Source organism: Artibeus jamaicensis, unplaced genomic scaffold (genome assembly GCF_021234435.1).
Source record: "Artibeus jamaicensis isolate MK-2021 breed Jamaican fruit bat unplaced genomic scaffold, CSHL_Jam_final scaffold_474, whole genome shotgun sequence".
Taxonomy (NCBI): Eukaryota; Metazoa; Chordata; class Mammalia; order Chiroptera; family Phyllostomidae; genus Artibeus; species Artibeus jamaicensis.
The window spans coordinates 4,052,315-4,077,241 of NW_026522046.1; the positions used below are offsets into that span (position 1 = coordinate 4,052,315).

General features: G+C 38.9%; 2 protein-coding genes and 5 non-coding genes across 11 annotated transcripts; 1 reads left to right on the plus strand and 6 right to left on the minus strand.

Annotated features, from left to right (window-relative positions):
• Window positions 1–2,670: 2,670 nt before the first annotated feature.
• Window positions 2,671–17,844, plus strand: RFC4 (replication factor C subunit 4). 2 transcript variants are annotated; one of them, XM_037131785.2, is made up of 11 exons: window positions 2,671–2,831; window positions 4,428–4,570; window positions 6,519–6,597; window positions 11,185–11,264; window positions 13,277–13,396; window positions 15,081–15,224; window positions 15,398–15,518; window positions 16,152–16,277; window positions 17,348–17,428; window positions 17,510–17,626; window positions 17,704–17,844. In XM_037131785.2, exons 2-11 carry the CDS (start codon window positions 4,440–4,442, stop codon window positions 17,797–17,799), a joined length of 1,095 nt encoding a protein of 364 aa, XP_036987680.2. In that variant the 5' UTR covers window positions 2,671–2,831; window positions 4,428–4,439; the 3' UTR covers window positions 17,800–17,844. The 2 variants fall into 2 exon arrangements, with proteins under 2 accessions (XP_036987680.2, XP_036987678.2); XM_037131783.2 differs by lacking the exon at window positions 2,671–2,831 and adding an exon at window positions 2,931–3,202.
• A 159-nt stretch (window positions 17,845–18,003) lies between these two features.
• On the minus strand, window positions 18,004–24,286 carry EIF4A2 (eukaryotic translation initiation factor 4A2). Of its 4 annotated transcripts, none has more exons than XM_037131765.2 (12): window positions 24,179–24,223; window positions 23,522–23,700; window positions 23,321–23,366; window positions 23,099–23,231; window positions 22,676–22,815; window positions 21,747–21,915; window positions 21,538–21,647; window positions 21,148–21,291; window positions 20,696–20,833; window positions 20,367–20,456; window positions 20,064–20,143; window positions 18,004–18,793 (listed from the first exon to the last, which is right to left on the minus strand). In XM_037131765.2, exons 3-12 carry the CDS (start codon window positions 23,342–23,344, stop codon window positions 18,649–18,651), a joined length of 1,173 nt encoding a protein of 390 aa, XP_036987660.1. In that variant the 5' UTR covers window positions 23,345–23,366; window positions 23,522–23,700; window positions 24,179–24,223; the 3' UTR covers window positions 18,004–18,648. The 4 variants fall into 4 exon arrangements, 2 of the variants coding, with proteins under 2 accessions (XP_036987660.1, XP_036987659.1); XR_005080551.2 differs by lacking the exon at window positions 23,522–23,700 and adding an exon at window positions 19,504–19,610 and having other exon boundaries at window positions 18,702–18,793; window positions 24,179–24,286; XR_005080550.2 differs by lacking the exon at window positions 23,522–23,700 and adding an exon at window positions 19,500–19,610 and having other exon boundaries at window positions 18,703–18,793; window positions 24,179–24,286.
• On the minus strand, window positions 20,197–20,338 carry LOC119039124 (small nucleolar RNA SNORA4). The gene has a single exon (XR_005080556.2). It is a non-coding gene; the product is annotated as a small nucleolar RNA SNORA4 (small nucleolar RNA).
• LOC119039132 (small nucleolar RNA SNORA63) lies at window positions 20,519–20,650 on the minus strand. The gene has a single exon (XR_005080563.1). It is a non-coding gene; the product is annotated as a small nucleolar RNA SNORA63 (small nucleolar RNA).
• LOC119039127 (small nucleolar RNA SNORA81) lies at window positions 20,924–21,101 on the minus strand. Its single transcript, XR_005080559.1, has one exon. It is a non-coding gene; the product is annotated as a small nucleolar RNA SNORA81 (small nucleolar RNA).
• Window positions 21,369–21,493, minus strand: LOC119039133 (small nucleolar RNA SNORA63). The gene has a single exon (XR_005080564.2). It is a non-coding gene; the product is annotated as a small nucleolar RNA SNORA63 (small nucleolar RNA).
• On the minus strand, window positions 22,917–22,985 carry LOC119039128 (small nucleolar RNA SNORD2). Its single transcript, XR_005080560.1, has one exon. It is a non-coding gene; the product is annotated as a small nucleolar RNA SNORD2 (small nucleolar RNA).
• Window positions 24,287–24,927: the final 641 nt, after the last annotated feature.

Consider the following 24,927-nt stretch of genomic DNA (forward strand, 5'->3'; position numbering starts at 1 on the left):
GTACGGCCCATTCCAACTATTCTTTTGGGAGCCAGGAAAATAACCAGCAGGTGAGCTGTGGAGCCAGTGGATCTACCATGAGGCAGACCTGGACCAGAATTCCATTCATTACCTGACACCTAACCACCCACTCCAACAGGAGGTTTGCTTTGGGTCCCTGGATATCCCAACTCAGACCTTGTATCCAATAGACCTTAAAAGATTTTGTATTTCTCTTTCCCTCAATGAATAAATGGCTCTTGGTAAAGACTGAGGAAATCATTACCTTACACTTTTGCCATGGTGTTTGCGGGTCATTCTTCCAGAGGCCCTAAGCTTCTCCATCACCCAGTGAGATTTGTGTTGGAGAACTAGCTCAGGTCTGGAAACTTAGAAAGTGCTCATGACTTTCTATTATTGCGGCTGTGGTAAGCCTCCTGATCATCCATCTTTGATCTATTTTGGTTGCAAAGATTGAGCAATACATTTGTTTGGTGCCTATCTATCATGTCCCTCAGGATGCTGTGTTATACACTTTCCTAGCTCTCTATCAGACCTCCCTGACTACCTGTGACCTTGCCAGGCATGATGACAATTGTACCTACCTTGCTTTCGAGAGTTTAGCATTGCCATCTGGCCTCTGTTATTTTGGAATTCTGATGTCCCCACTGCTGTCAGAAAACTCTGCACTGTCATCCCAGCATCTCCTACCAGCAGCCTTGGCCCACAGAGGATAATCCTGCACTGAATTTCTTAACAATGCTGGAGATGCTTCATTAGCACACTGTCTCTCATTTTGGACAATACTGTATCCTAAGGACAAAGTGGGCTGTTTTTTTAGCCTTACATAGTCTATCCCACCTCTCTGAGTCTTTTGATTTCTTCCTCCAGTGTTTGCCACCATAGTTCTGGTGTTTCTACTTAACATGGGCCATTGCTTTTTCCAAGCTTCCAAGGGCCAACCAAATTACTATCACCTGGGGTCTTTGCCAAGCTATTAAATCTGGTGTCAAGGGTCTATTCTCCCTTTTCCAATTTTATAAGCTGTCCTCCTTCATCCAGAACAGTCCTACACATGCTCTCCTACTTTGCCAGTTGCCTAGTCTTGCCCATACAATCCTTTTCCACCTTTAGCTGGCCCAGCATTTCTCCAGCTGGACTGCATTGTGACTTAATTTTGGTTATTGCTTTGGTGGTCAGAAGTGGAAAGTGGGGGTAACAGGAAATATGTATTATACTGGAAGGCAAAAACCTCTATATCACCAAGCTTATACATACATCCTCAAGAGATGGTCATCAGGCTTTAACAGAAAAGGTTACTTCTGTAGATCAACAGGGTTCAGGGAAATACGGAAATTTATGATTTCCAAATTCATTGACCCAGATGATCCCATTTTAAGTCTCAGCACCCTTTTTACTTTTTTTCTCAGTCAGGGCCTTGACCTTGGTGTAACAGACTTGATAGGGTTGAAAATTTAACCTTCTCTGGAACTTTGCTACTAATTTTTTTAGTCTGTCCCAAAGATTTTTTATTTATTTTTACCTCATTTTATTTGCCCTCTGGCTACAGGATGTGTGAATCATTTTATATGCTGCCAAAGAGACCCTCTGTCTCCCACACCTGGTCTGATACTGGCAATTAATCACACTCAGAATTTCATCGTCTTTCTTTAAAAATGTTTTTCTTTCATTCTGAATTAATGAGCCTTCCACCAAATGGCCATCCAATTCCAAAGTTCTTATAATTACTATTTCCTAGAAGTCCTGAGATACTGTATGCGTTAGTGCACTCCCTTCCACAGGCATCCCATTCTCATTTGCCACTAGTGAAAGTCTGTACAGATGCCATAGGGTTCCAGGGGCTATCAGTGCTCCACTACCACCAGTGACAGGGTTCTCATTATCAGGAGGCTGTTAGGTGACTCAACTCCAAAACTTCATCTTAGTCTTTTTCTAGGACCACTTCTTGTACCAACCGTCATTGGTTAAATTCCTTAGGCAACAGATTCTGAGATTTTCATGCAGGGTTTTTATTGGGTGGTACTTTTGGAACCAATACCTGAGAGGGGTCAGGGAGGCATGATTGGGCAGAAATTGTTGTACTGTGATGCAAGTGCAACAGAAATCTAGAACCCGCAGTACTTGGACCCTGGAATTAAACACTATCAATCCTTTTTTTGAGCATCGCACCACCAGATTTCTGGCCAGGACTCTGGGATTTGATGACCGTAGCTGCATGACAAGTTCCATCCTCTCACCCACGAGCAGAACAGAGGTATAAGCCATAAGCACTTAAACAGGATAGGAAAGGCATTTCTTCAGACGTTTGTGCCCTTTAAAAGCGCGCTCGGTTTACTCCGAGAAAACGAAAGCAAAGGGAGGATAGGGATCCTAAGGGTGCCCTCTCCTGGTGAAAGATCAACTCCATCCTCCGCAATCACCGTCCTTGGTGCGAAGCAGTTGAAAGCCGAATTGCATCGCCTCGGAAAACCCAGCAAGATGCCTCATTGGTCTTAAGTTCACAGTGAGGCACAGTTTACATAGATTGGAACCCCCAAAGAGAGTGAGCCTTTGGAGACCTTCGGTGGACCGCGGGGGATGGGGGTGGGGCGGGGGGTCCGAAGGCCGCTCACTCCTCCCCAACAGCCACCGCGGGTGACCCGCCGCGAATCCCTCCCCGCCCATGTTCGCAGAGCGTGCTGAATCCGCGGCGTCCGCGTCTACGCGGGTCTGTCTCGGTCAGATGCCCTTGCACTGTGGTCTCCACTGGGAAGAATGCAGGAGGACAGGGTGCAGCTATTTTTACACCTCCTCAGTCACCCTCGTCCCAATCTATGCAACCCTAAAACCCTGTGAGTCTTCTCGCGCCTTTAAGCAAAACCACACAGGAGCAGGCAGATAATTCAACGCGGGGAGGAGCGCTCGGAGGAGCGGAAGTGACGCTAACATCCGCAGGTTCCCGTCGTGCCCTTCGCTGGCCGTTCCTTGGCGGGAACTGAGGCGACTGTGTTGATAGTAGCAGTTCTGTCACCTTGTCGGGCCGCTCGGGGCTCCCGGAGCCTGATATTTTCCAGTTGGGGAGCGGAGCTAAGACTTCGATACCGTCTCGCCCTTTCACCGTCCCGGAAGCCCCAGGAGCGAGCCGGCGGCGTCTTCGCTCCGGAGACGGGCTGAAAGGCCTAGGCAGAGCCCGGGAACACGCGCGGGGAGCCGGGGATCACAGGTGACCAGCCTTAGAAATTGCAGTGGTCGCCCTCGCCTTCCTCTGCTTTTGCGCCGGTGATGCCCCTGTGTTGTCTTCCACCTACGTCGAAGCGCGCACAGGGCTGGTCCAGCGCTTTGGCCTGGCTGCCGCCTACCCCTTCGGGAAACAGTGCCCCAGTACAGCATCTGTCGGAGCCCCCTTCTGGGCTCTATTCTGTTTGGCAGCCTGTGGCAGGAGTGGACTTACCCAACACGTTAAAAAACGTCGCTATTTACAGATATTAACTTTATTTTGTTAATTGAGTATATACCCATAAGCTAAGTACAGAACTGTGTTTGCAAAATTCTTTTATTTAGCTCAGTTGCCTTATGGAATAGGCCTTAGCCCTTTTTACAGAAGGGGAACCTGTGTCTCATAAATGGCGATTCAGTCGTCAGATATTGTGGAGCATCTTTCCTGTACCAGTCAGTGCAGTGGGCCGTGGGGGCATAACTGACAAAAAGAGAATTGCTACTAAAGCTGAGAATTTTCAGACAAGCTAATGACGCTTTTATGTCCCTGAAAACAAACTTCTCTTTACTTGGATGGTAATAGTGGTTATCTTCTGGGTGAGAGTTTGTGTGAATTTCTTTAACTCAGCCTTTCCTACGGTGTTTTGATTTCTTCAAATGAGCAAAAACAGCTGTTTTCATTTTAACAACAGATTTCCCTAACCATACCGGCTCTCCCCAGAAAATAGCCTCTGAAGGCAGTAATGGGCTCTGCCAGTAAAACGGCCCTTGTGTGGAGCTCTAGCCCCTCTCTCCCCAAAAGTGGAGCTTCTCATTTGTGGTCCCAGCACTCCAGACGGCTGAGTCCATTCCAGAGACAGCTAGAGCGAAGCCCATGACCAAAATGGAAGAGACCGTATAGAGGCTAATGCAGAATTTGGCCATCAATGATATATTTATCAGAAAGTTCGGAACTTAAAAAAAATGTTCTGATGTTAGATTTATCTTTATTCTGTAACTCCCTCATTGAGAGTAGATTCTAAGTTCCATAAGCCCTTTGGCCTTTTTTATGGTCTCTGCAGCTTTCAGTACAATGTGTTGAGAGGGTGCTAGGTTGGTCACTGGTCATGGGGTGATGCCCTTTATTAAGTAATTATCGAATATCTTTGCACAAGAGTAAGTGTGCTTTCTGGCTGTACTTTCTCATAACAGTTTCAAAAGAGCTTTTTTTTTTCTGTCTTGCACCTGAGCAGGGTGAAGTAACCATGCAGGCATTTCTAAAAGGCACATCTATCAGTACTAAACCACCATTGCCCAAGGATCGAGGGACAGCTGCCACTGCTGGAAGCAGTGGTGAGAATAAGAAAGCCAAACCTGTTCCATGGGTGGAAAAATAGTAAGAACTCTTGTGTTTTTGTTGAAATTTTTAATAAATTACACCTCTAACCAGCTTTCATCACTTTTTTTTTTAACTTAAGGGGGGATGATTTCCTCTGTTCAGATGTTGCCCTTGAAAACCACTTAATTATGTATGTCATAGAACCTTAGAAATAAAAGGTCCCTTAGAATCTATAACTCAGGTCTAGTCCTGACCAGCGTAGCTCAGTTGGTTGGGCATTGTCCCACAAGGTAAAAGGTTGCCAGTTCAATTCCTGATCAGGGCACATGCCTGGGTTGCCAGCCCCATGCCTGGATGGGGCATGTGCAAGAGGCAAACCAATCAATTGATGATTCTCTCACCCATCAGTGTTTCTCACCATCTCTTTCTCCCTCCTGTTCCCTCTCTAAAAAATAAATAAAATCTTAAAAAATATATTTAACTCAGGTCTACGGTTTTAGCCGTTGGGTTCAGCATTGAAGAAAACAAAATTTGTATGAGCTGGCTCTTGGTCAGGAGTTCTGTTTAAGTCCGAATAATCTGTTCCTTTTTCATTACTGGTAGGTGGAAATTGTTGAGTTTTTGTTTTTTATACATTTTTGGTAAAACCAACACTTGAGCCCTGGCTGGGGTGGCTCAGTGGATTGAGCGCTGGCCTGCGAACCAAAAGATCACTGGTTCGATTCCCAGTCAGGGTACATGTCTGGGTTTCGGGCCAGGGCCCTAGTTGGGGGCTTACAAGAAGCAACCGATTGATCTATCTATCCCTGTCTTTCTCTCTCCTTTCCCCTCTCTCTAAGATAAGTAGAGTCTAAAAAAAAAAAAAAACCAACCCAACACTTAAAGTGGCACTTAAATTCCAATCAGCTAAGTGGTATTGACAAGTTGTAACCCCAGGTGCAGCCTCAGTAATCACCAAGGGTTTGTATATTACTTACAGGCCAACAAAACCCCCATATTTTGGCACCAACAATTCATTTACAAATGGCAAGTTTCACATAAAAATCTAGAATTTTTAAAATTAAAAACATGAAGGGGCAGAAAACTATGTTTTCAGCTTCTTAGGAGATTAGGCAACAAATTAGATGCAAATTCTCACCTGATAACAGTTGGACTTCAATACTGCTCATTTTGGAAAGGTCATAAGTTCATCAATTCTCCATTTCCCTATTTTGCCTTACACTGCCTTCACTCTTGTTATCTGCTTGGGCTCTGCAGGTATTAGAATATGAAACTGGTTTATAACATACACTGATTTTCCTAGAAAACATGACATGAAATTCTTGTCTGGTGCTGACCCAGTTAATTAGAAAAATATGACTCAAGAATCTTTGGTTAACTAAGCATAAAGCCTAATTTTAGGGTTGGGAGTATAACTTTTAGCTTCTCTTAAAATCACTAGTTAATGAATTAAGATGAAAATTGTATGTTATATTTCATTCATATTGGTTCAACTTTTTAGGCCTCAAAAAGTGACTAGATATGCATTTTTTGTGCAGTTAAGTAATGAAAGTAATTGGTACTTACCAGTTGACAATGCAATAACTATATAACTGTATTAACCAAAATAGTTGTCTGTCTTCAGGTTACTAAAAAGTTCTTTCTCCCTGTACAGTTTAGGTTCATGATCTTGTCAAAATATACTACTTTCTAGGCAAGAGTTCACTTTAAGTTTTTAACCAATTACCATTTGTGGTATAATAAAAATCCTTTTGCTTAATTTTTGTAAGCATAAAAGATTCAAACTGTATGTCTGGGAAAGTGAAAAATTACTTCTTTAGTATATATTTGCTTAAGGTAAATACAAATGGAGTTTCCACCTACTTCCCAATTATGAAAGTTTCTTATTTTATTACCAACATATGAAAATTATCATCAGTGTTTGGTAAAAAGAATACTTGGAGACTTTTCTGTGGCTACTATAATACACTAAATAACCTCTTTTTTTTTTGTTTGTTTTTTCCAGTCGCCCAAAATGTGTGGATGAAGTTGCTTTCCAGGAAGAAGTGGTTGCAGTGCTGAAAAAGTCTTTAGAAGGAGCTGATGTGAGTAGTGGATAATATTTAATGTCATAATATTTACCCTTTTCTTTCCTTTATAACCTCCTGCCTCCTTTAAATATTATACTGTGTATACAGGAGGCCCTTGATGACTATTTGTACAATGGGCGATTAGTTCAACAAATATTTGTTGAGAATCTCCTATTCTATCCTATGGCATTATTTATAGTCCTCAGGTATAGAACATTGAGCAAGACAGACTGGGTCCCTTTGCTTATGAGCTTTTATTTTGGTGGGGAATGATAGTATAAACATGTGTACCAAATAAATAAGAGAATTCTACATAATGATAAGTGCTATAAAGAAAAGTCAGAGATTCTTTGAAAGTGTAATTTCTCTGGTAGTTACATAATTGTCACTGGGATATAAAGTACAGCATAGGGAATATAGTCAATATTGTATGGTGCCAGATGGGTACTAGGCTTATAGGGAGAGGATCACTGTAAATTATATAAATGTCTAACCACTGTGCTGTATACCTGAAACTAATATAAAATATTACTGAGGAAAACTGTAATTGAAAAATTTTTTTAAATTTAAAAAAGTATTTCTCACCTAATTTTAGGATTTGGTTTGAACTACAATACAAAATAATTGAGCATTTAATTCTGGTTATAGCACTGGGTCTCCTGCTTTGATGAGTGGGATAATATTTCCTTGAGTGACTTGCATTTTAGAATATTCAGAGACAAAATAAGCCCATATAAAGAATTAGAAGTTTAAAGTTTTATATGATAAAGTGCTTTAAGTATTTAGAGAAAGAAGAGAAAAGGTTGCAGATGAAAGTGGTATTTGGCCCTGGCTGGTGTGACTCAGTGGGGCTAGGAACAGCCTAGGAACCTAAAGGTCACCAGTTTGATTCCCAATCAGGGCACATGCTTGGGTTGTGGGTCAGGTCCCCAGCTGGGGGCATGTAACAAGTAACCAATTGATGTTTCTCACACAGGTCGATGTTTCTTTCCCTCTTTTTCTCCCTCCCCCCTCTCAAAATAAATAAATAAAATCTAAACAAACAAAAAAACCAAAAGCGGTATTTGATTTTTGCTTCATTCCCAAGATTTCCTTCCTCTTAACCTGGCTGAATTAGAGGTTCTTTTGGTTTTTGCTGCCATTGTTCTCTTCTTGGAGTTACAGTACAATAGTACATATTTTAAAAGAAGTTATATTTCTAAAACTATTTAGAAAAAGGTATTTATCTTTTAATTATTTAATAGTATACAATTCTAATTGCTTGGTGATATTTACCCAGATTTCAGGACAAGGTGTATTTTAATTGCTAGTATTCTCAACTCTAAGCAAATCTAGTGGGATTACAATTCAACTCTTAACTTTATACCATCTAATTGACAAGGCTGAATTAATAATTTTAAACACTTGGTTAATATTTTATGTTTCCTTTTAGGCTAAATTTGGTAAAACTTAAAGAAGAAGTAATTTTTAAAATTTTTAAATAGTAAAGGAAAATAATTCCTTTATTTACTTTAAAAAGTTTTAAGGAAGAATTTATAATCCTTTTTTCAAAAATCAATTTTAAGAACTGATACTTTGCTTAGAATTCTTCCCCCCCAGGTTTATTGAAATATAATTAACATATATCACTCTATAAGTTTAACATATACAGCATAATGATTTCACATATATATTGTGAAATGATGTAAGTTTGGTTAATATTCACCATTTCATGTAGATACAATAAAAGAAAAAGAGTTCACCCTTAGAAGAACACTCTTAACAACTTTCATCTGTATCTGTGCTAACATCTATGCTAACTAGTTAGCACAGTGGTGCTAACTAATTATGTTGTTCAGTACATCCTTAGGGCTAATTTATTTTATAACTTGAAATTTATACTTTCTGACCACCTTCTTCCAGTTTCCCCTTTCCTGGCCCCTGCCTCTTTTTTATTTAGTATTTTTTTTATTCCACATATAAGTGACATCACGCAGTATTTGTCTTTCTCTGGCTGACTTATTTCACGTGACACAATGCCCTCAAGGTTCATCCAGGTTGTAACAAACAGCAGGACTTCCTAGTACTTTATGGCTGAATAAAATCCCATTATGTCTGTTAATTAAATTTTAATTAAATTTCTAAGGTAACATTGATTAATAACATCATAGAAATTTCAGGTGTACAACTTTATAATTCAATGTTTGTATAGTCTATTGTGAACTCACCACTCAGTCCATTTTCCTTCCATTACCGTGTATTTGACACCATTTCCCCAGTTTGTTTTCCCTGCCAAAACCCATCCCATCTGGTTATCAACATTCTGTTGTCCGTATCTGTGTTTGTTATTTTTTATTTTATACTCCACATGAATGAAAGTATATAGTTTTTGTCCTTTTCCATCTGGCTTATTTCACTGAGTGTAATACTTTCAAGATCTATCCAGGTTGTTGCAAATAGCAGTATTTCATCTTTTTTTTTTATGGCTGAAGTATTCCATTGTACATATATACCACATCTTTATTCAGTCATACATTGATGGACACTTATTTTGTTTTCATGTCTTGGCTATTGTAAATAATGCTGCAGTGAACATAGGGGTACACACATCTTTACAAATTAGTGTTTTCATATTTTTCAGCTAAATACTCAAGAGGAATTGCTGGATTATATGGTAGTTCTATTCTTATATTATTAAGGAACCTCTACACTGTTTTTCATAGTGGCTGTACCAATTTACATTCCCACCAGCAGTGTACAAGGGTCCCTTTCCTCTACATCCTCTCCAACCCTTGTTATTTCTTGTCTTTTTTTTTTCTTGTCATTTTGATAATAGCTGTTCTAATGGGTTTAAGGCGACATTTCATTGTGGCTCTGTATTTCCTAATAACTATTGATCCTCATACAGTTCTTGAATGCAGCATATATATCACTTATTTAATGTAAAGTTTAATAATTTTGCCATGTTTTAAAGAATTTGAATTATATATGCTAGTTACCTGGATGAAGCATTTTAAATTTGAGGTATGCATGCATCCAAATAATAGTTGTAACCTTAAAAACAAAGGAGCCTGAGGCGTTTTTTGCTTGTTTTTTTTGTGAATCTCATAGTTTGTATCTTAAGCTGTTTGTTACTAATGTAGCAGCAACAATCTTCTAATGAATATATTTCTGTTATATATTAATATTTATATATTAATATCTTTTATGTTTTATTATACATTAATATTCACAAATATATATTGATATATTTATAAATAAATTTATGGTTTATTTTTTGGCATATATGGAGTAGTGCACAAAATGCTGAGAATACAGGTGTGAAAGAACAAATATAGTCTTGACTTTCTTAAGTTTATAATCTAATAAGGTAGACAGGTATTTTACAATGAAACCCAACAGTTAAATAAATAATTGCTAATTGCCTCGGGTGCAACAAAGACTGATGAGACCTACTTTAGATTGGAGGGTCAGGGAAGGCTTCTGACTTGTAATGCACAAGGAGTTGGCCGGCAGAAGGAGTGGTCAGATCCTTCCTTGCTTGTGGGGGATAGCATATGTGCAAGCCATAAAGTGCTTAGCTATTCGAGGTCGTTGTAAATTGGAGCCTAAAAGGTAAGAGAAGTGATGAGCAGATTATGGATGTCCTTGTAGGTTATGGTAAGCAGGCTGATTTGTTTATCTGTTTTTGTTTTTCCACATGGAGTATTAAGCCAGTGAGTAGTTTTAAGTAGCAAGCACAGTGACATTGATTTGGGTGAAGCATGAATGGATGAGTAGGTGTAGAGGGTGGGGATTAGGCAAGAGTGGAAGCAAATAAACTACTGCCTAGTTTTCCATGTGCATTTATTTTCACACAGGAAAGGACGTACTGAAAAATACACAGTTTTGTAAGTGAGCTTATTAGAATTTAGCACACTTATTCATCTATAACACCAATCAGTTGTCTGCTTGATAAGGAGCCAAGCTAGCTAGACTTAAGGTATAAAAGAAGATAACCAGTTATTTCATTTTTCCTTCCTTTCTCTAATAAATTCTCCCTAAAATATGCATGCATCCTACAGGGTACATGATCATAGTGGAGTACTACCTGGTATTTAATAGATACTTACTAGTTCTTATAATGTTTCTATTCTTGCAACTTCAGTTCATCCAAAGCCCTACTGTGTATTTTCACTTCTTTTTCCTCAGTATTGGCCAAATCCAATTATCCTTTGTTCTATTTCCTCTTGAAACAACTGACATCTTTACAAAATGTAAAATCTTGCCCAATTCTGAGCAAAGACGTGCAGTAAGAAACCGACAGAAGCATGGGATTCCATTCAGAAATAAAAAAATTTTCTGCTCTGAAAATTCCACCTAAGTATATTAGGTATACAGAAATCATAAATATGATTCAGCTTAAGATATTAGAAAAACATGTTGGGACAAAAGTCAGTACTATGTGAAAAAGCAGGATTTAGAACTGTTAATACTATGTTACCGGTTATATGAAGAAATCTGTGTATTAAGATATGTGCCTTCTCTACTGGGGTAATTATTACACTGTTCCATACATTTTCAGTCATTTCCATTTATTTGTGCCAGTGTACAATTTTTAAAAATAAAATTTAACTTCTACAGCTTCCTAATCTCTTGTTTTATGGACCACCTGGAACTGGAAAAACATCCACTATTTTGGCAGCAGCTAGGGAACTCTTTGGGTAAGTTGAAATCTCACTCTTATTTTAGACTTGACACTGAAAATCTCTGGTACTGCTTTTCTTTCTCCAAAAATTTGCATTTGGTTTCTCTGTGATGTCATTGGGTTTGTTTTTGTTTCTTAATTTTTATTAATCCAGTGGACCCATTTCCACTTCCTCCCCTCCAATAAATTAGCTTGCCTACATCTTATGTAACCTTCATTCTGAACCTTATTCAAATGCTTGAATGTACTGCATACAAGGAGCCTCACTATATTTATCATGGTTTTTTTTTTTTTTCATTATGAGCTTGGACCTAGAGAACCAAACCTATCTCTAGTCATATTTTCATCACACTCTTAATGATTGTGTTCATATCTGTGTCATGTGATCAGATCTGTTGTGTCTTATGCTACTGACCTAAACCACCTCTTCTTGAGTTCCTTCTTGCTCTGTCTAGGCCCTGTCTCTGGAGTGGCTAGGCCAGCTCCTTGGCCTCAGATATCCTGAGTGTAAGCAGTGTATGTGGTAGCTGATGCAGTATGATTCCAGATATAGCACCAGTGGGCTGTCTTCCTAGAGGGAGTCCTCTTCCTAGATTCTGTCGTGGCTTAGCCAACAATCGTCTAGGAGCCCTTTACCTAGAAAGATATCAGCCCAGGTTTGATACCCATGCAACATGCTCCAATATAGCAAAAGTATCTTGAATTTATCCAGAATTTTTGTATCAGGCTATATGACCAAAGGGTCATATGAAATTCCTACATATGAAAATTAGATGCCTCTGCCACCACCAAATGTGAAGATAAAAGGCAAAACTGCTATGAACGTAGTATTACATTTATTTGATGATTTTTGTTTCCTAAGGAAATTATAAGTTTTTCTGATTATTCCACAACTCCTCAGACTTGCACTGAACCAGTCTTAGCAATGTAGTTATAATGAAATTGTTAAGTAGTTAATTATTAGTTATTCTAGAATCAGTCAAAATTATGTAATTTTTAAAGTATCCTAGAACTAAAAGAATGTATTTAAAGTATAAATTTCACATTTAGTACTATATAGGGTTTTAAAATAGAAAATATATACAAAGAGCCCTGGCTGGTGTTGCTCAGTGGATTGAGTGCCAGCTTGCGAATCAAGGATCACTGGTTCGATTCCCAGTCAGGTCACATGTTGTTGGGCAAGGTCCCCAGTTGGGGCCACATGAGAGGAAAAAATTGGTGTTTCTCTCCCTCTCTCCCTCCCTTCTCTTCTGTCCAAAAATAAATGAAAGATTCTTAAAAGACAAATAAAATAGCAAATATATGCAGATAGCTTCCTAAACGTCTATATCTATAGAAAAAAATAGTTGAGATATTCTATTTCAGAAAAAGAAAATAAATGTTGTTCATTAAAAATATGTATAAATATTTAGAAAAATGGGAGTTTTCAAAATAGTGCTTTGGGTTTGACAGTTTAAATTATTTTTTGATTTTTCAGATTTTCCTATAGTGAGCTACTTTTAATAATTTTCTTAAAAATTTACTTTAAAAAACCATTCAGGTTTTTAACCTAGCAATTTTCCTTACAGCAAGCTACCATATGGAAATAGCTTAAAATATGCTACATTGCAGCATTATTTAAAATTGTAACATACTTAAAATTATCTATCTAAAAATTAATGATGGTACAAATTAATGAGGATATTAAATTAAATGATGGTATATAGGATGGAATGTCACCTGAGCTATTAAAATGGTATTTCTGGAGGTTCTGATGACATGGTAAGGTAGTTTTGATGCAATACTAAATGGAAAATTGATTTAATATTTTAAACATGTGATATCACGTACTTGTTTTTTAAAGCATGGAAAAAAGCAAAATGTTAACTGCTTATCTCTGCAAGAGAAAATATAGAAGTGATTGTGTACCTTATATTGTTTAGTAAGTGGATTTTAAACCACCGCAGGACATGCAAATGTTAAAATGTGGTTAAACCTCAGTTACTTATATGCTCTATGATGTTCTGTATTTCCTTCATTTTGACATAGGCACGAACTTTTTCGATTAAGAGTTCTTGAGTTAAATGCATCTGATGAACGTGGAATACAAGTAATTAGAGAGAAAGTGAAGAATTTTGCTCAATTAACTGTTTCAGGAAGTCGTTCAGAGTAAGTTATGCTACCCTTCCCTTTTCCATACCATGTCATTGTATGAGGGGAGACCGCCCCCATAAAATGGAATTTATTTGTAAAAAATTGTGTATTTATTCGTACATGTTTAAACTTCATCACCTTCATTCAGAGAACTCTCCACTGATGCAATATACCTATTGAAACTTTTTTTTCCACTGTTCAAAACAGTTTTTGAACTCATCGACTTTGATGCCTTCTAATGCTTCTGCTGTTTTTTGTTTCGCCTCTTCCACATCAGCAAAACATTTCCCTTTGAGAATTTTTTCATCTGGAGAAACAAAAAAAAAGTCGATTGGGGCAAAATTGGGTGAATAGGGAGGGTGGGGTACAGGCGCCATGTCATTTTTGGTCAAAAACTGCTGAACACTTAGCACACATTGTGGGCAGATGTGCTCAGAAGTCACCCATCATGCAGTGGGCAAATGTGTTGAAAGAGTGAGTCTTTAAAAAAAATTCACTGAACCCAAACACAGCCTCTCACAACAATGCCAGCTGGTACACTATACAGAAACACTCACCTAGCTGGGAAAGCCTATACCATAAGGGACCCACCTTCCAGAAGATAATTCCAGTTTTTTGGGGTCCGCTCTTATATTGATTTAAAATGCGTATTTCTGCCAATTTTGCAAGTCCTTTTTCATGATAGATCATATTTTTATCTAAATTAATTTAAAGCCAGAAATGACCTATTATAATTGATTTTGTTTAGTTGTCTAGGGTTTTCCGCTGATATTTTGCCTCAGGAATATTTATTAATCAAATTTGCATGTATAATAAAAATCCTGATTTATGCTATTGTGTTATTAAAAAAACAGCCATATATGTTATCTCGCTTCAATGTATATTTCATAATTAAGGTGACTGTGTAATTTCTTGTCCCAGCTAAGATGCTTGAAGAGTGAAAGAGAAGGTATTAATAATTAATAGGACTGTCCTGAGTTAAACAGGGACATCTAGTCAACTACTTAATACTCCTTAGGTGGCAAAGTTCCAATATTAAATTTTTGGTAAATTCTGATACATTTAAATATATCAGAGCACACATTAAGAATTTGTAGAAAGTGAATGACTAATTTTTGATATGCACCTTGAATTTACAACGCATATAAAATGTATCTGATAAGGCACGTAGCTCAAGAATATATAAAGAGCTTTTACAATTCAATAATAAAAACCCCAATTTTAAAATGGGCAAAGTATGTGACTAGACATTACTCTAATGATACCCAAAAGGCTAATTTACACATGAAAATATATTCATCAACATCATTCTCCATTAGAGAAATGCAAATCAAAACCACTATGAGATACTTTACACTCACTATGATGGCTATAATAAAAAATGTAGAATATAGTAAGTATGGGCAAGGAGATGGAGAAACTGGAATCCTTATACAATGCTGGTTGGAACATAAAATGATGCAGCCACTTTGAAAAGTTTGGCTAAAAAAGTTAAACAGAGTACCACGACCCAGCAATTCTACCCCTAAACATAAACCCACAAGAAATGAAAACATGTCTGCTCAAAACATGTACACAAATGTTCAAAACAGCATTATAATCATAAGGGTCATGGGGTTTCTTTTGGGGAGGATGAGTATGTTCTAAAATTAGATTGTGATGATGTGAATTGTAAGTTCTATATGTTTCTCTGAATCAGTGGGAAGCCATGTCCTCCTTTTAAGATTGTGATTCTGGATGAAGCAGATTCTATGACCTCAGCGGCTCAGGCAGCTCTAAGACGGACCATGGAGAAAGAGTCTAAAACCACCCGATTCTGTCTCATCTGTAACTATGTCAGTCGGTATGTATATTGCCCTGAAGGTAGATGCTAGGCAGTCTTACTTTGATAACCCCAGGGTAGGGAAAGAAGAAAATGTTTCACAGCTATGTTCTCCATCAAATCTTGACAAAAATGAATTATTTGGGGGAAATCCTTCTTTAGACACTTAACTGGCTTTTTCCAATATTTTACAGAATAATTGAACCTCTGACCTCTAGATGTTCTAAATTCCGCTTCAAACCTCTGTCAGATAAAATTCAACAGCAGCGATTACTAGACATTGCTGATAAAGAACATGTCAAAATTAGCAATGAGGTAATTACTAATTATTATGTTATTGTAGTTACTAATTCCTTTGATGAATGCATATGAAAAGACCCTGAAAAGCGGTCACATGTTGCTTCAATTTCTGATGCCAATTCTTCAGGCAAAGCTAAGCTAAATGAACAACAGTTGGAGTATCTAGAAATTACAGGTTGTCTTTTTTTATTGCCATTACAAGTGTGTTATCCGTCAGCATTTTAGAGACCCAAAACTGGGGCAGATTTCATACATATAATGCAAATTCTGCAACAGATCTTTGCATGGCAAGATTTTTGTCTCCTATCTAATAACTCCATTTCCAAAATCTGATTCGGTATGGTGAAATTCTAGTAGTGAAAGTATAGGCATTTTACTTATAACAGAATTGAACCATAATTTGAACTTTGCTTTATGTAATCAAGAAAATAGGATGAAAAGTATGGAACATCTCTATCTGCAAATTTCTTTCAAGAGATCTCTGTCCTTTCATTGGACTGAGGCTGTCTCCATGAATTCTGCTATTTTCCCCCCAGTAACTCCAGGATAAAATATAGTGCTTTTTCACTTGATTAAAATTAAAAAAGCCTTAATTGGTCATCAAAGGTTAAAAAAAAAACCCAACACAAAAATTCTTTTTCCCTTCAGGGAGTGTCATGTCTTGTTAAAGTATCAGAAGGAGACTTGAGAAAGGCCATTACATTTCTTCAAAGTGCTACTCGATTAACAGGTGGGAAGGAGGTCACAGAGAAAGTGATCACAGAGATTGCTGGGGTAAGAGCACTAGTTATTCTGAAATTCTTTTAGGAGGCTCTTTGTGGCTTTTAGAAATTTTTCATCCAAGTATATACATACAGAATGCATATGTGCTTAGTCCATTCAGGCTACTGTAACAAAGTTATCAGGCTGTGTGGCTTAGAAATTCATTTAGTTCTGGAGCCTGGGGAGTCCAAGATTAAGGCAGCCACAGATTGTTAAAAGGACCTACTTTGTAGTTAGTGGACCCCTAATTCATAGCCTGCAACTTCCTGTGGCAGAAGTGAGCTCTCCGGGCCCTTCATTTTATAAGGACACTGATTCCATTCATGAGTGCTCCACCCTCATGACCCCAGTTACCTCCAAAGACCATCACTTAAAGGATTTTCTAACAAATTGAGGAGTGGGGCACATTTAGGCTATAGCATGTGCCAAGTACTATGCTAGTAGCTAAGTGAATACCTGAAAGTAGAGTGCTTCAGGCATGTGGCAGTTAATGATTTAAGATAGCCCTATATTAAGAGAAACAATGTCATATCTCTTTAGATACTCCCATTAGGCCTTAGCATTTTCACAAAATGAAACAGCATTAGTTCCTTTTCTGAGTATTAGGGACATTTTAAACTGATCATTATTAGTGCCACCTTTCTTGGACAAAGGGCACACCCACTTAAGATTACTTTTCAATTACTTGTTTAACCACCGCTCTGAGGTATACAGTTGGCATTTCCTCCACTGTAGTATTGTAGAAAGTCTCAATGTCACGAAGAATCCTCTTGTCTTCTTCAGTAACAAAGTTTATAGCCACACCTTTCCTCCCAAAAGTTAAAGCCAGAGGCCCCAAACTTAAAATACATCACCCTTATTGCATAGTGACTGGACTCTGGATCACCTCCCTGAAGCCCAGAATTGAGGCCAAGACTTACAGCTGGCCCTTCATTGGTACAGATTCAGTATCAGGGTAACAGCTTTACACCCTATATAATAGGACCCAATGAAGTAACCAAGCACATTAACAGGAGGGGAGTGGGCATTAAGCTTTTGCCGAGTATGCCCAAACTGTCTTCACCCTGAAAATACCTTTTTAGATGATACCAGCTGAGACAATTGATGGAGTATTTGCTGCTTGTCAGAGTGGCTCTTTTGACAAACTAGAAGCTGTAGTAAAGGTAATGTATAAAGGTAGTTATTTTACTAACTTGGGAGAGAGAAAATTAAATGCTGACATCAAATGTCCTTTTTTGTTATAGGACTTAATAAATGAGGGTCATGCGGCAACTCAACTTGTGAATCAATTTCATGATGTAGTTGTAGAAAACAATGACCTTTCTGATAAACAAAAGTCCATTATTACAGAAAAACTTGCTGTAAGTAGACATTGTTGCACGTTTCAGCAAAATATACTAGAAAAGGAAATTTACTAACCTTTTCCTTTTTCTTGTAGGAAGTAGATAAATGCTTAGCAGATGGTGCTGATGAACATCTCCAATTGATTAGCCTCTGTGCTACTGTGATGCAGCAGTTAACTCAGAATTGTTAAAACCACATTACTTCTTTTTTAAATAAAAAAAAATAAAGGCCCTGACTGATGCGGTTTAGTGGATTGAGTACCAGCCTACAACCCAAAGGGTCACTGGTCTGATTCCCAATCAGGGCATATGCCTAGATTGTGGGCACATAAGAGTCAACCACACAATGATATTTCTCCCTCTCAATAAATTAAAACAAAAATGACCAGAGCACCTTTAAAGTGAATATACAATTTATTAACATTCAAACTTCATTAAGACATGTGCAATATGGCAATTTTACTGGGGGGTTTAAACCCTATCTAGGATATGATTGCTTGCTGGGGCTTAGCAACAGGGTCCAGTTCACACTTAGCACTAATTAAATACTTTATTGAATAAATACCAACAAAATGCATTCAAATGCTTTCTAAAAAAAAAAAAAAAATTCAATTTTAAAGGCCTTCTATTCAGGCTAATGACAAAATACAATAAAGGCAGATAAGCTAGTTTAACATAATTGGCTGATTTTATACAGCACTTATATCTTTTAGTCCACAAGTATATTATTAAATGATAGAGAACATCTAATACAACCATTTCTACAGAACTAGGAAATAAATTTCTAAGAAAGAAAGATTTTACAGACCCCATCTTTTATACCCAACCCCAACAGTCTAACTCTAAAGAGGATAAAGCCAATGACTTTCCTCACAAGAGCTCACGACGTAAGTCGCTTTGCTATCAAAATCTGTATTTCTGATCCGTTATGAGCATCGAGACAAGATTCAAATATTCCCAAAGAAAGAAGCACAATGCACGTTGTGATCGCCTATTCAGCAACAGCGAGCACTGCATTCAAAACTATCTCATCTCAGGAATTAAATAAGGTCAGCCACGTTCATTGGCATTTCCTCCACTGTAGTATTGTAGAAAGTCTCAATGTCACGAAGAATCCTCTTGTCTTCTTCAGTAACAAAGTTTATAGCCACACCTTTCCTCCCAAATCGACCCCCTCTGCCAATTCTGTATAAGAAAAGAAATCAGCAATTAGAATGTTACTTCTAACAGAATGCGTGAACTACTGAACATGATGATCCACTTGTTAACCATCAGCTGCTGTTTACTTATCAAGGTTACAGTTCGTGCTTCTAATTGGAGCACTATCTGCTAATCAATATCTAGAGAAAAAAAATTTTCCTTTGCAGTTAGTGCCAAAAGGATTCAAGGCTTGTCTGGCTGCAAAATGAGATTTTATCAAGTGTCTTGAGCATCATTATGTTTAAAGCAGATGACAGTATTGTGTTTGGGGTAGTGTAATTAAAAAGCCCATACCAAAGTGGGCCAGCCAAGAGCAGAAGTCAGCCTGGGACAGATGTAAACACACCAGGGATAAAACAAAAAGAACAGTTATGTAATCCATATCGACGCACTTCTGGAACTGTAAACTGTAAATACAAATACTGCAAGGTTAACTATTGTCTAAACAACTTTTTCCAGTGGGAAAACAAGTATTTGGTATGGTAACCCAAACTCATCACTGCTTTTTTGCTCAGTTTCACACGTTATATAACTCAAATTACTCAAAACGTGTTTACCTCCAAAACTACTTACTACCTTCCTGATAGAAACCAGACAATACAAACCACCTAACAGGCTAATATACAAAAAATGCCTTGGCTGGAACAACTTAAAATATCAAATAATCATGACAAAAGAAAAATATAAATACCGACTCGCTCTTTATTCAAACAGTGTGCTGTTTCGCTTATGATTCCACGTCCTAAATTACGTCAACGCCGTTTCTGAGTGCCATCTCGTCATCAACTGCTGCTATCGACTCCTGTATTTTTTAAAAAGTCTTTTTTTACATCATATAACAAAGTACAATTCAATTTATTTAGGGATAAAGCCACTAAAACTAAACCAGGGACTGCTCAAAATGCTACCAGATGACACCAAGAAAATCCCAACTACAGAGTAATCACCAAGAAAGCACATGGACACACAAGAGCATCACTAAAAATAGAGCTCAAAAATAAACTAACACCAACAGATCAAAAACACTAACTCATACATGTATGAAAGCCCACAATTTGGGCAGTGTTTACAAAGTGTTTTCCCACTGTGCATAACCAATCTTCCCAAGTACAATTTTAATTCTTACCAAATTACTGTCTATTAACTCTACCAATTTCCTGATTTGACATTACCTTTCAAACAAATCAGTCAGTAGAAAAGCAATGCGTGAATTCATTTTACCAATACACTAATAATCAAGGTGCCACCTACTCACCTGTGAATGTAGTTTTCACGATTGGTAGGTAGATCATAGTTTATAACCAATGACACTTGTTGCACATCAATCCCACGAGCCTGAAAATACAATGGTGTGATCAAATTCTAATCAACAAACTAGACACCTATGCCATGTAGGCCACAAAATAGTAGTGAACTATATGTTTAGTGATATAGTCCACTGTGGAGTGTGGTCTTCATTTATTCTCCCAAATAGCCCAAATTGGCAAAGGTTATTAAAAAAACCTTCCCCTAAAAAAACACTTTTGGTAAATTACAAAGAACAGTAAGACTTACTTACCAACAAGTCAGTAGTGATCAGAACCCGGCTTGACCCTGATCGGAATTCTCTCATGATGACATCTCTTTCCTTCTGGTCCATGTCACCATGCTGCAAATTAACAGACCTTAATTCAAGAATCATCAGTCAAATCATCATTTAATTTAAATGATATGTATGAGACCAAGCGTCCCTGGCTGCTACAGGAGTACAGCAGACAGGTATAGTTAAGAAACAACTTTATTTTGAGCAGGGGGAACGACAAGACAGCACTTAACAGCTATATTGTAGTTTGAATCCTGCTATAATGAAATAACATTGTAAATTACAATTATTAGAACACCTCTTACCAGAGCAGAAACTGTGAAGTCCCTGGCATGCATTTTCTCAGTGAGCCAGTCCACCTTGCGTCTTGTGTTGAGAAAAATGACAGCCTGTGTAATTGTCAGTGTCTCATACAAGTCACAAAGTGTATCCAACTTCCATTCCTACAGTATTTCAAAAAGGAAGCTAAGTCATTAAAACAATTTATAGTTTCAACTTACAATGATTAGAAATTTAGTTAGGCTAATCTAAAGACATGTTGCACCAAATCTTAAGACATAGGACACTGGACATTAAGAAAGAGGTCCACCCCAGTCTTTACAATCTAGTGCAGTTATTTTTCTTCTTGTGTGTACTCTGCTAGCATGATTACAAAAACCAAGATGTAATCCTAGTTTCTGCAATTTTAGCACAGTGCTTATACAAGAAGGTTAGAAACCTGGCTACATTTTCTATGTTTAGTAATTAGACAAATTACCTCTCTTTCAACATTAATATAAAACTGTTTAATTCCTTCAAGGGTCAACTCTTCCTTTTTCACCAGAATTCGAATTGGATCTCTCATGAATTTTTTGGTCACTTCCAACACATCAGTTGGCATTGTGGCAGAAAGCAACACAACCTTTAAAAAAGATATTATCATACAAATAATTAGCACAACTTTCGCAATACTCAAAAAAATTTAAAAAAAAAACACAAATGTTTGAGACCAAGCGTCTCTGTCTTGCTATGGAATTGTGCTAGACAGATAGTGATGCATCAATTGTTTTAAGCAGGGGGAACGACAATGAAACACTTCAGTTGTATTGTAACAGTACCTGCATTAAACCTAATCTCCACCTATAAGAGGGCATAAAACGAACCTCACCTGAATACTTGTATTTAATTTTTGGAAAATCTCATAGATTTGATCCTTAAATCCCCGGCTCAACATTTCATCTGCTTCATCCAAAACAAACATTTTGATCCATTTTGGAGCTGTTACAAAATAAGTCATATTATCATCTCTGGAATCTCATACTATTTGATTTTCTAGTTTATAATAGTAAATTGTACCCAACCGACATCAATACTTACAAAGATACCTTCTGTTTAACATATCAAACACTCTCCCTGGTGTACCAACAACAATATGTGGTGCTTCAGCCTGCAGTTTTTGCATTTCATTGCGAACATTGGTTCCACCAATGCAGGCATGACAAGTTGCTCCCATGTAGTCTCCAAGTGCCAGAATTACCTTTTGGATCTAAAAGACAATAGCCTCAATCATTATTCAACAGAATTACAGGCTGTGACTCAACCTCCAAAGCACAAAGGCAAAAATCTGGTCTGCAAACAGCTTTTATGCATGCACAGCACATATACTTCCAAGCTTAAAATGCAGACTGTAACTACTTCAACATAAAATTCCCTTTAAATGACTTCTTGTACCCTGTCAAACTTGGGATCCTAATGTCCCAGGTACCAACTACATTTTAAGAACTAAAAATACACCCTTTATTCTTCATTCTGTAGGAAGATATAGTGGATCCAGTGTTGCAATTACAGCTAACACAAATTGTTGATACTTTAATTTTTCCCCACAGGGCAATGACATATAATCTTGACCTCGATAAAGCCTACAGTTTTATTAACAATGTGTATGTCAAAGCCTGTATTAGCAGTGAGCTTTGAAAATATCATACAACAGATGCATCAAAAACTATTAACACGTCACTGCAGTTTTTACGCTGCACAACTGCATTCAAACTTAAAAATGAGACTGGATCTAATCTAGTCCACCCTGAACAGAAAGCTTTGGTTTCTCCATTTCTTATATAACACTGCAAATCTAACTTGCACACCCAGGTCCTATTTAACTTCAAACAAAAACTCCCTGCATGCATGGACAGTTAAAAGGAGGGCTCTAACAGGATCAATTTATGTCTTAAATTCTTCTGGTGTGAAACCTGAAACCTATGCAACACGCAAGCATTTTTTTTTTTTTTGAACTACACTATCAATACCTGTTGTGCCAGTTCTCTGGTGGGGGCCAATACTAGTGCTTGGGTCTCCTTGAACTCAATCTCCAACTGTTGCAGGATGGAAATAGCAAATGTGGCTGTCTTGCCAGTACCTGACTGAGCTTGAGCAATCACATCATACCCTAAAAAAAGTAGGATACATATTTACTGATCCCACACCAAACCGTCACTTCTAGTTTACACTATGTATTCCATTTGGAACATGAATTATGCCCAAATAATCAAGTGATCAGCAATGAGTATTCTCTTCATTTCAGGTCAGTCCCGAAAGATGATTGCCATCATTTCACTTTAAGGAATACAAGTAGGTACTAGTCCCCCAGAAGTCATTTTTCCCTCTTATGGTCCAGGTCTATGTAAACACAGTAATTTCACTTTTTAAAAAGGGTCAACGAGTTCTTTTACCTTTAATACAAGGAATAATAGCTCTTTGCTGAATAGCTGAAGGCTTCTCAAAACCATAAGCATAGATGCCCCGAAGAAGAGACTCCTTTAAGTTCATATCGTCAAAGTTATCAACAATCTCATTCCAGTTGCTCTGTAAGTTTAAAAAACAGTAATAATAATAATAAATAGGATGAACAAACTCACCTCTCTAAAGTTTCGAAATCGTCACCCATTTCTTACCTCGATGACACCATCGGGCTCCATTCCCTCTGGGCCGCCATGTTCTCTGCAAACAAGAAGACTGCAGTTAGAGACCACCCCCTTCCCCAGACCATTAGGATGGCCCTTTACAACCCGTCACGTCGGATTACCCTCCCCTGCACGTGTACGCTTCCTACTAAAAGAGGAAAGCAAGATGGTGGAGCAGGGCTCATAACGTACCTACTGTGCGCCTACGAAAAAGTTGAGAACTCGGTGTGCACGGAGAAGCGCCACGGCCGCCGACCCTTCCCCCCAATCCCGGCGCTCCCATCTCGTCGGCTGGCCCTCTCGCGAGAGCTCCACACGCTGAGCTCCGCCCCTCGCAATGCGCAAGCTGGGTGATTGACGCGGGCAGAGGCCTGGCGAGAGGTATGCCAACGGTTCGCCGAGGCCCAGTGGCCGGGCAGGTCCCAGGGCACCTCACAGCCGTGGCGAGTGGGCGCCCTGCCACCCTCCCCCAACCCACTTAAACAGCACTCCAGCTCGCGCCGCCGGCCGTAAACACAGCTTCGGGCCTGCTCCCACCGTGCCGAATACGGGCTGCGCCACTGCTTTAACTAAGTGTCAGTCCCATATGGCCGGAAATGGAACAAGACCGAGACTAAAAAGCGTCCTCAGGAGAAAACACACCACCACTCCATTTTCGTGCCCTTGTCTGGTCTCCCCACCGTCCGCAGCCCTACCCATCATGGAAGCTTCTCGAAGGACACAGAAATACCGTATCCCGCGAAAACGCCCATGGACTCCGGGTTCCTGGCCTCCAGGCCAGCTCCTACAACCTCCAATGCTCTACATAACCTTCACAACAAACAAGCACTAAGAAAAAAAGCCCCATACCTGTTATAATCCGCGGAGCCACCAGACATGTTCCGAAAACACCACTCAGCGCCCGACTGAAAAGACAGCAGGACCGCGCCACCCGTTTTTTATAGGCTCGCGGCCGGAACCCGTTTTCTGCGGAGGAATTTTCTCGTTGCTCTTTCGGTTAGCCACAAAATTGTGATCCTGGGGTCCTTACCTCAGCAAATATCTTAAGCAAGTCGGTGGGGGAGTCCAAGCTGGTTACTTCAACAAACTACAGGGTCGCTGGAAATCCCAGGACTCTGGGGGGAGTTTGGGACTCTTTGCGTGGCGGCGGAAGAATATTGCAGCAAGCGGTCTCCAAACCGTGTTCTCCTCCCACCCAGCTCCTACGGGGTTTCCACGTCCCTGAAGCAGAGGCGGCTGGGGGAGTCGGGCTGGACCAGGAGGCGGAAGTCAGAGGAGCGATGCGTGCGGGTGGTCTGGGCCCTGCCTGGGGCGAGTGGGCAGAGCTCGTTGTTGTTCGCTGTGGGCGCTGTGTCCCAGAGGCAGCCACCTCTACATTGTGCACTCACTGGTCGGGGTCGGGTTATTCCCCTCGGTTAAATAGCGGTGGGAAAGGGGTATTTATTGAATTTGACGATTAACAGTCGCCTGGCCTTTAGCTGGAGCGTTTAGCAACCCTTCAGATGTTAAAAGTGTGAAATTCTTGTTAGGGAAAATTACAGGCCACTCAGCATGTTCAGAAAATCCAGCTTACCCCACATTGAGCAAGGCACGAAAAA

What these genes read in the sequence shown, in the direction of transcription:
- RFC4 (XM_037131785.2), top strand. Translation starts at nt 4,440, where the DNA reads ATGCAGGCATTTCTAAAAGGCACATCTATCAGTACTAAACCACCATTG. An exon ending in GTTCCATGGGTGGAAAAATA is followed by an intron (nt 4,571 to 6,518) that starts GTAAGAACTCTT and finishes TGTTTTTTCCAG; the next exon opens with TCGCCCAAAATGTGTGGATG. An exon ending in ATCTGTAACTATGTCAGTCG is followed by an intron (nt 15,225 to 15,397) that starts GTATGTATATTG and finishes AATATTTTACAG; the next exon opens with AATAATTGAACCTCTGACCT.
- EIF4A2 (XM_037131764.2), bottom strand. Translation starts at nt 24,207, where the DNA reads ATGTCTGGTGGCTCCGCGGATTATAACAG. An exon ending in GGCTCCGCGGATTATAACAG is followed by an intron (nt 23,367 to 24,178) that starts GTATGGGGCTTT and finishes TCTTGTTTGCAG; the next exon opens with AGAACATGGCGGCCCAGAGG. An exon ending in AGCCCGATGGTGTCATCGAG is followed by an intron (nt 23,232 to 23,320) that starts GTAAGAAATGGG and finishes TTAAACTTACAG; the next exon opens with AGCAACTGGAATGAGATTGT.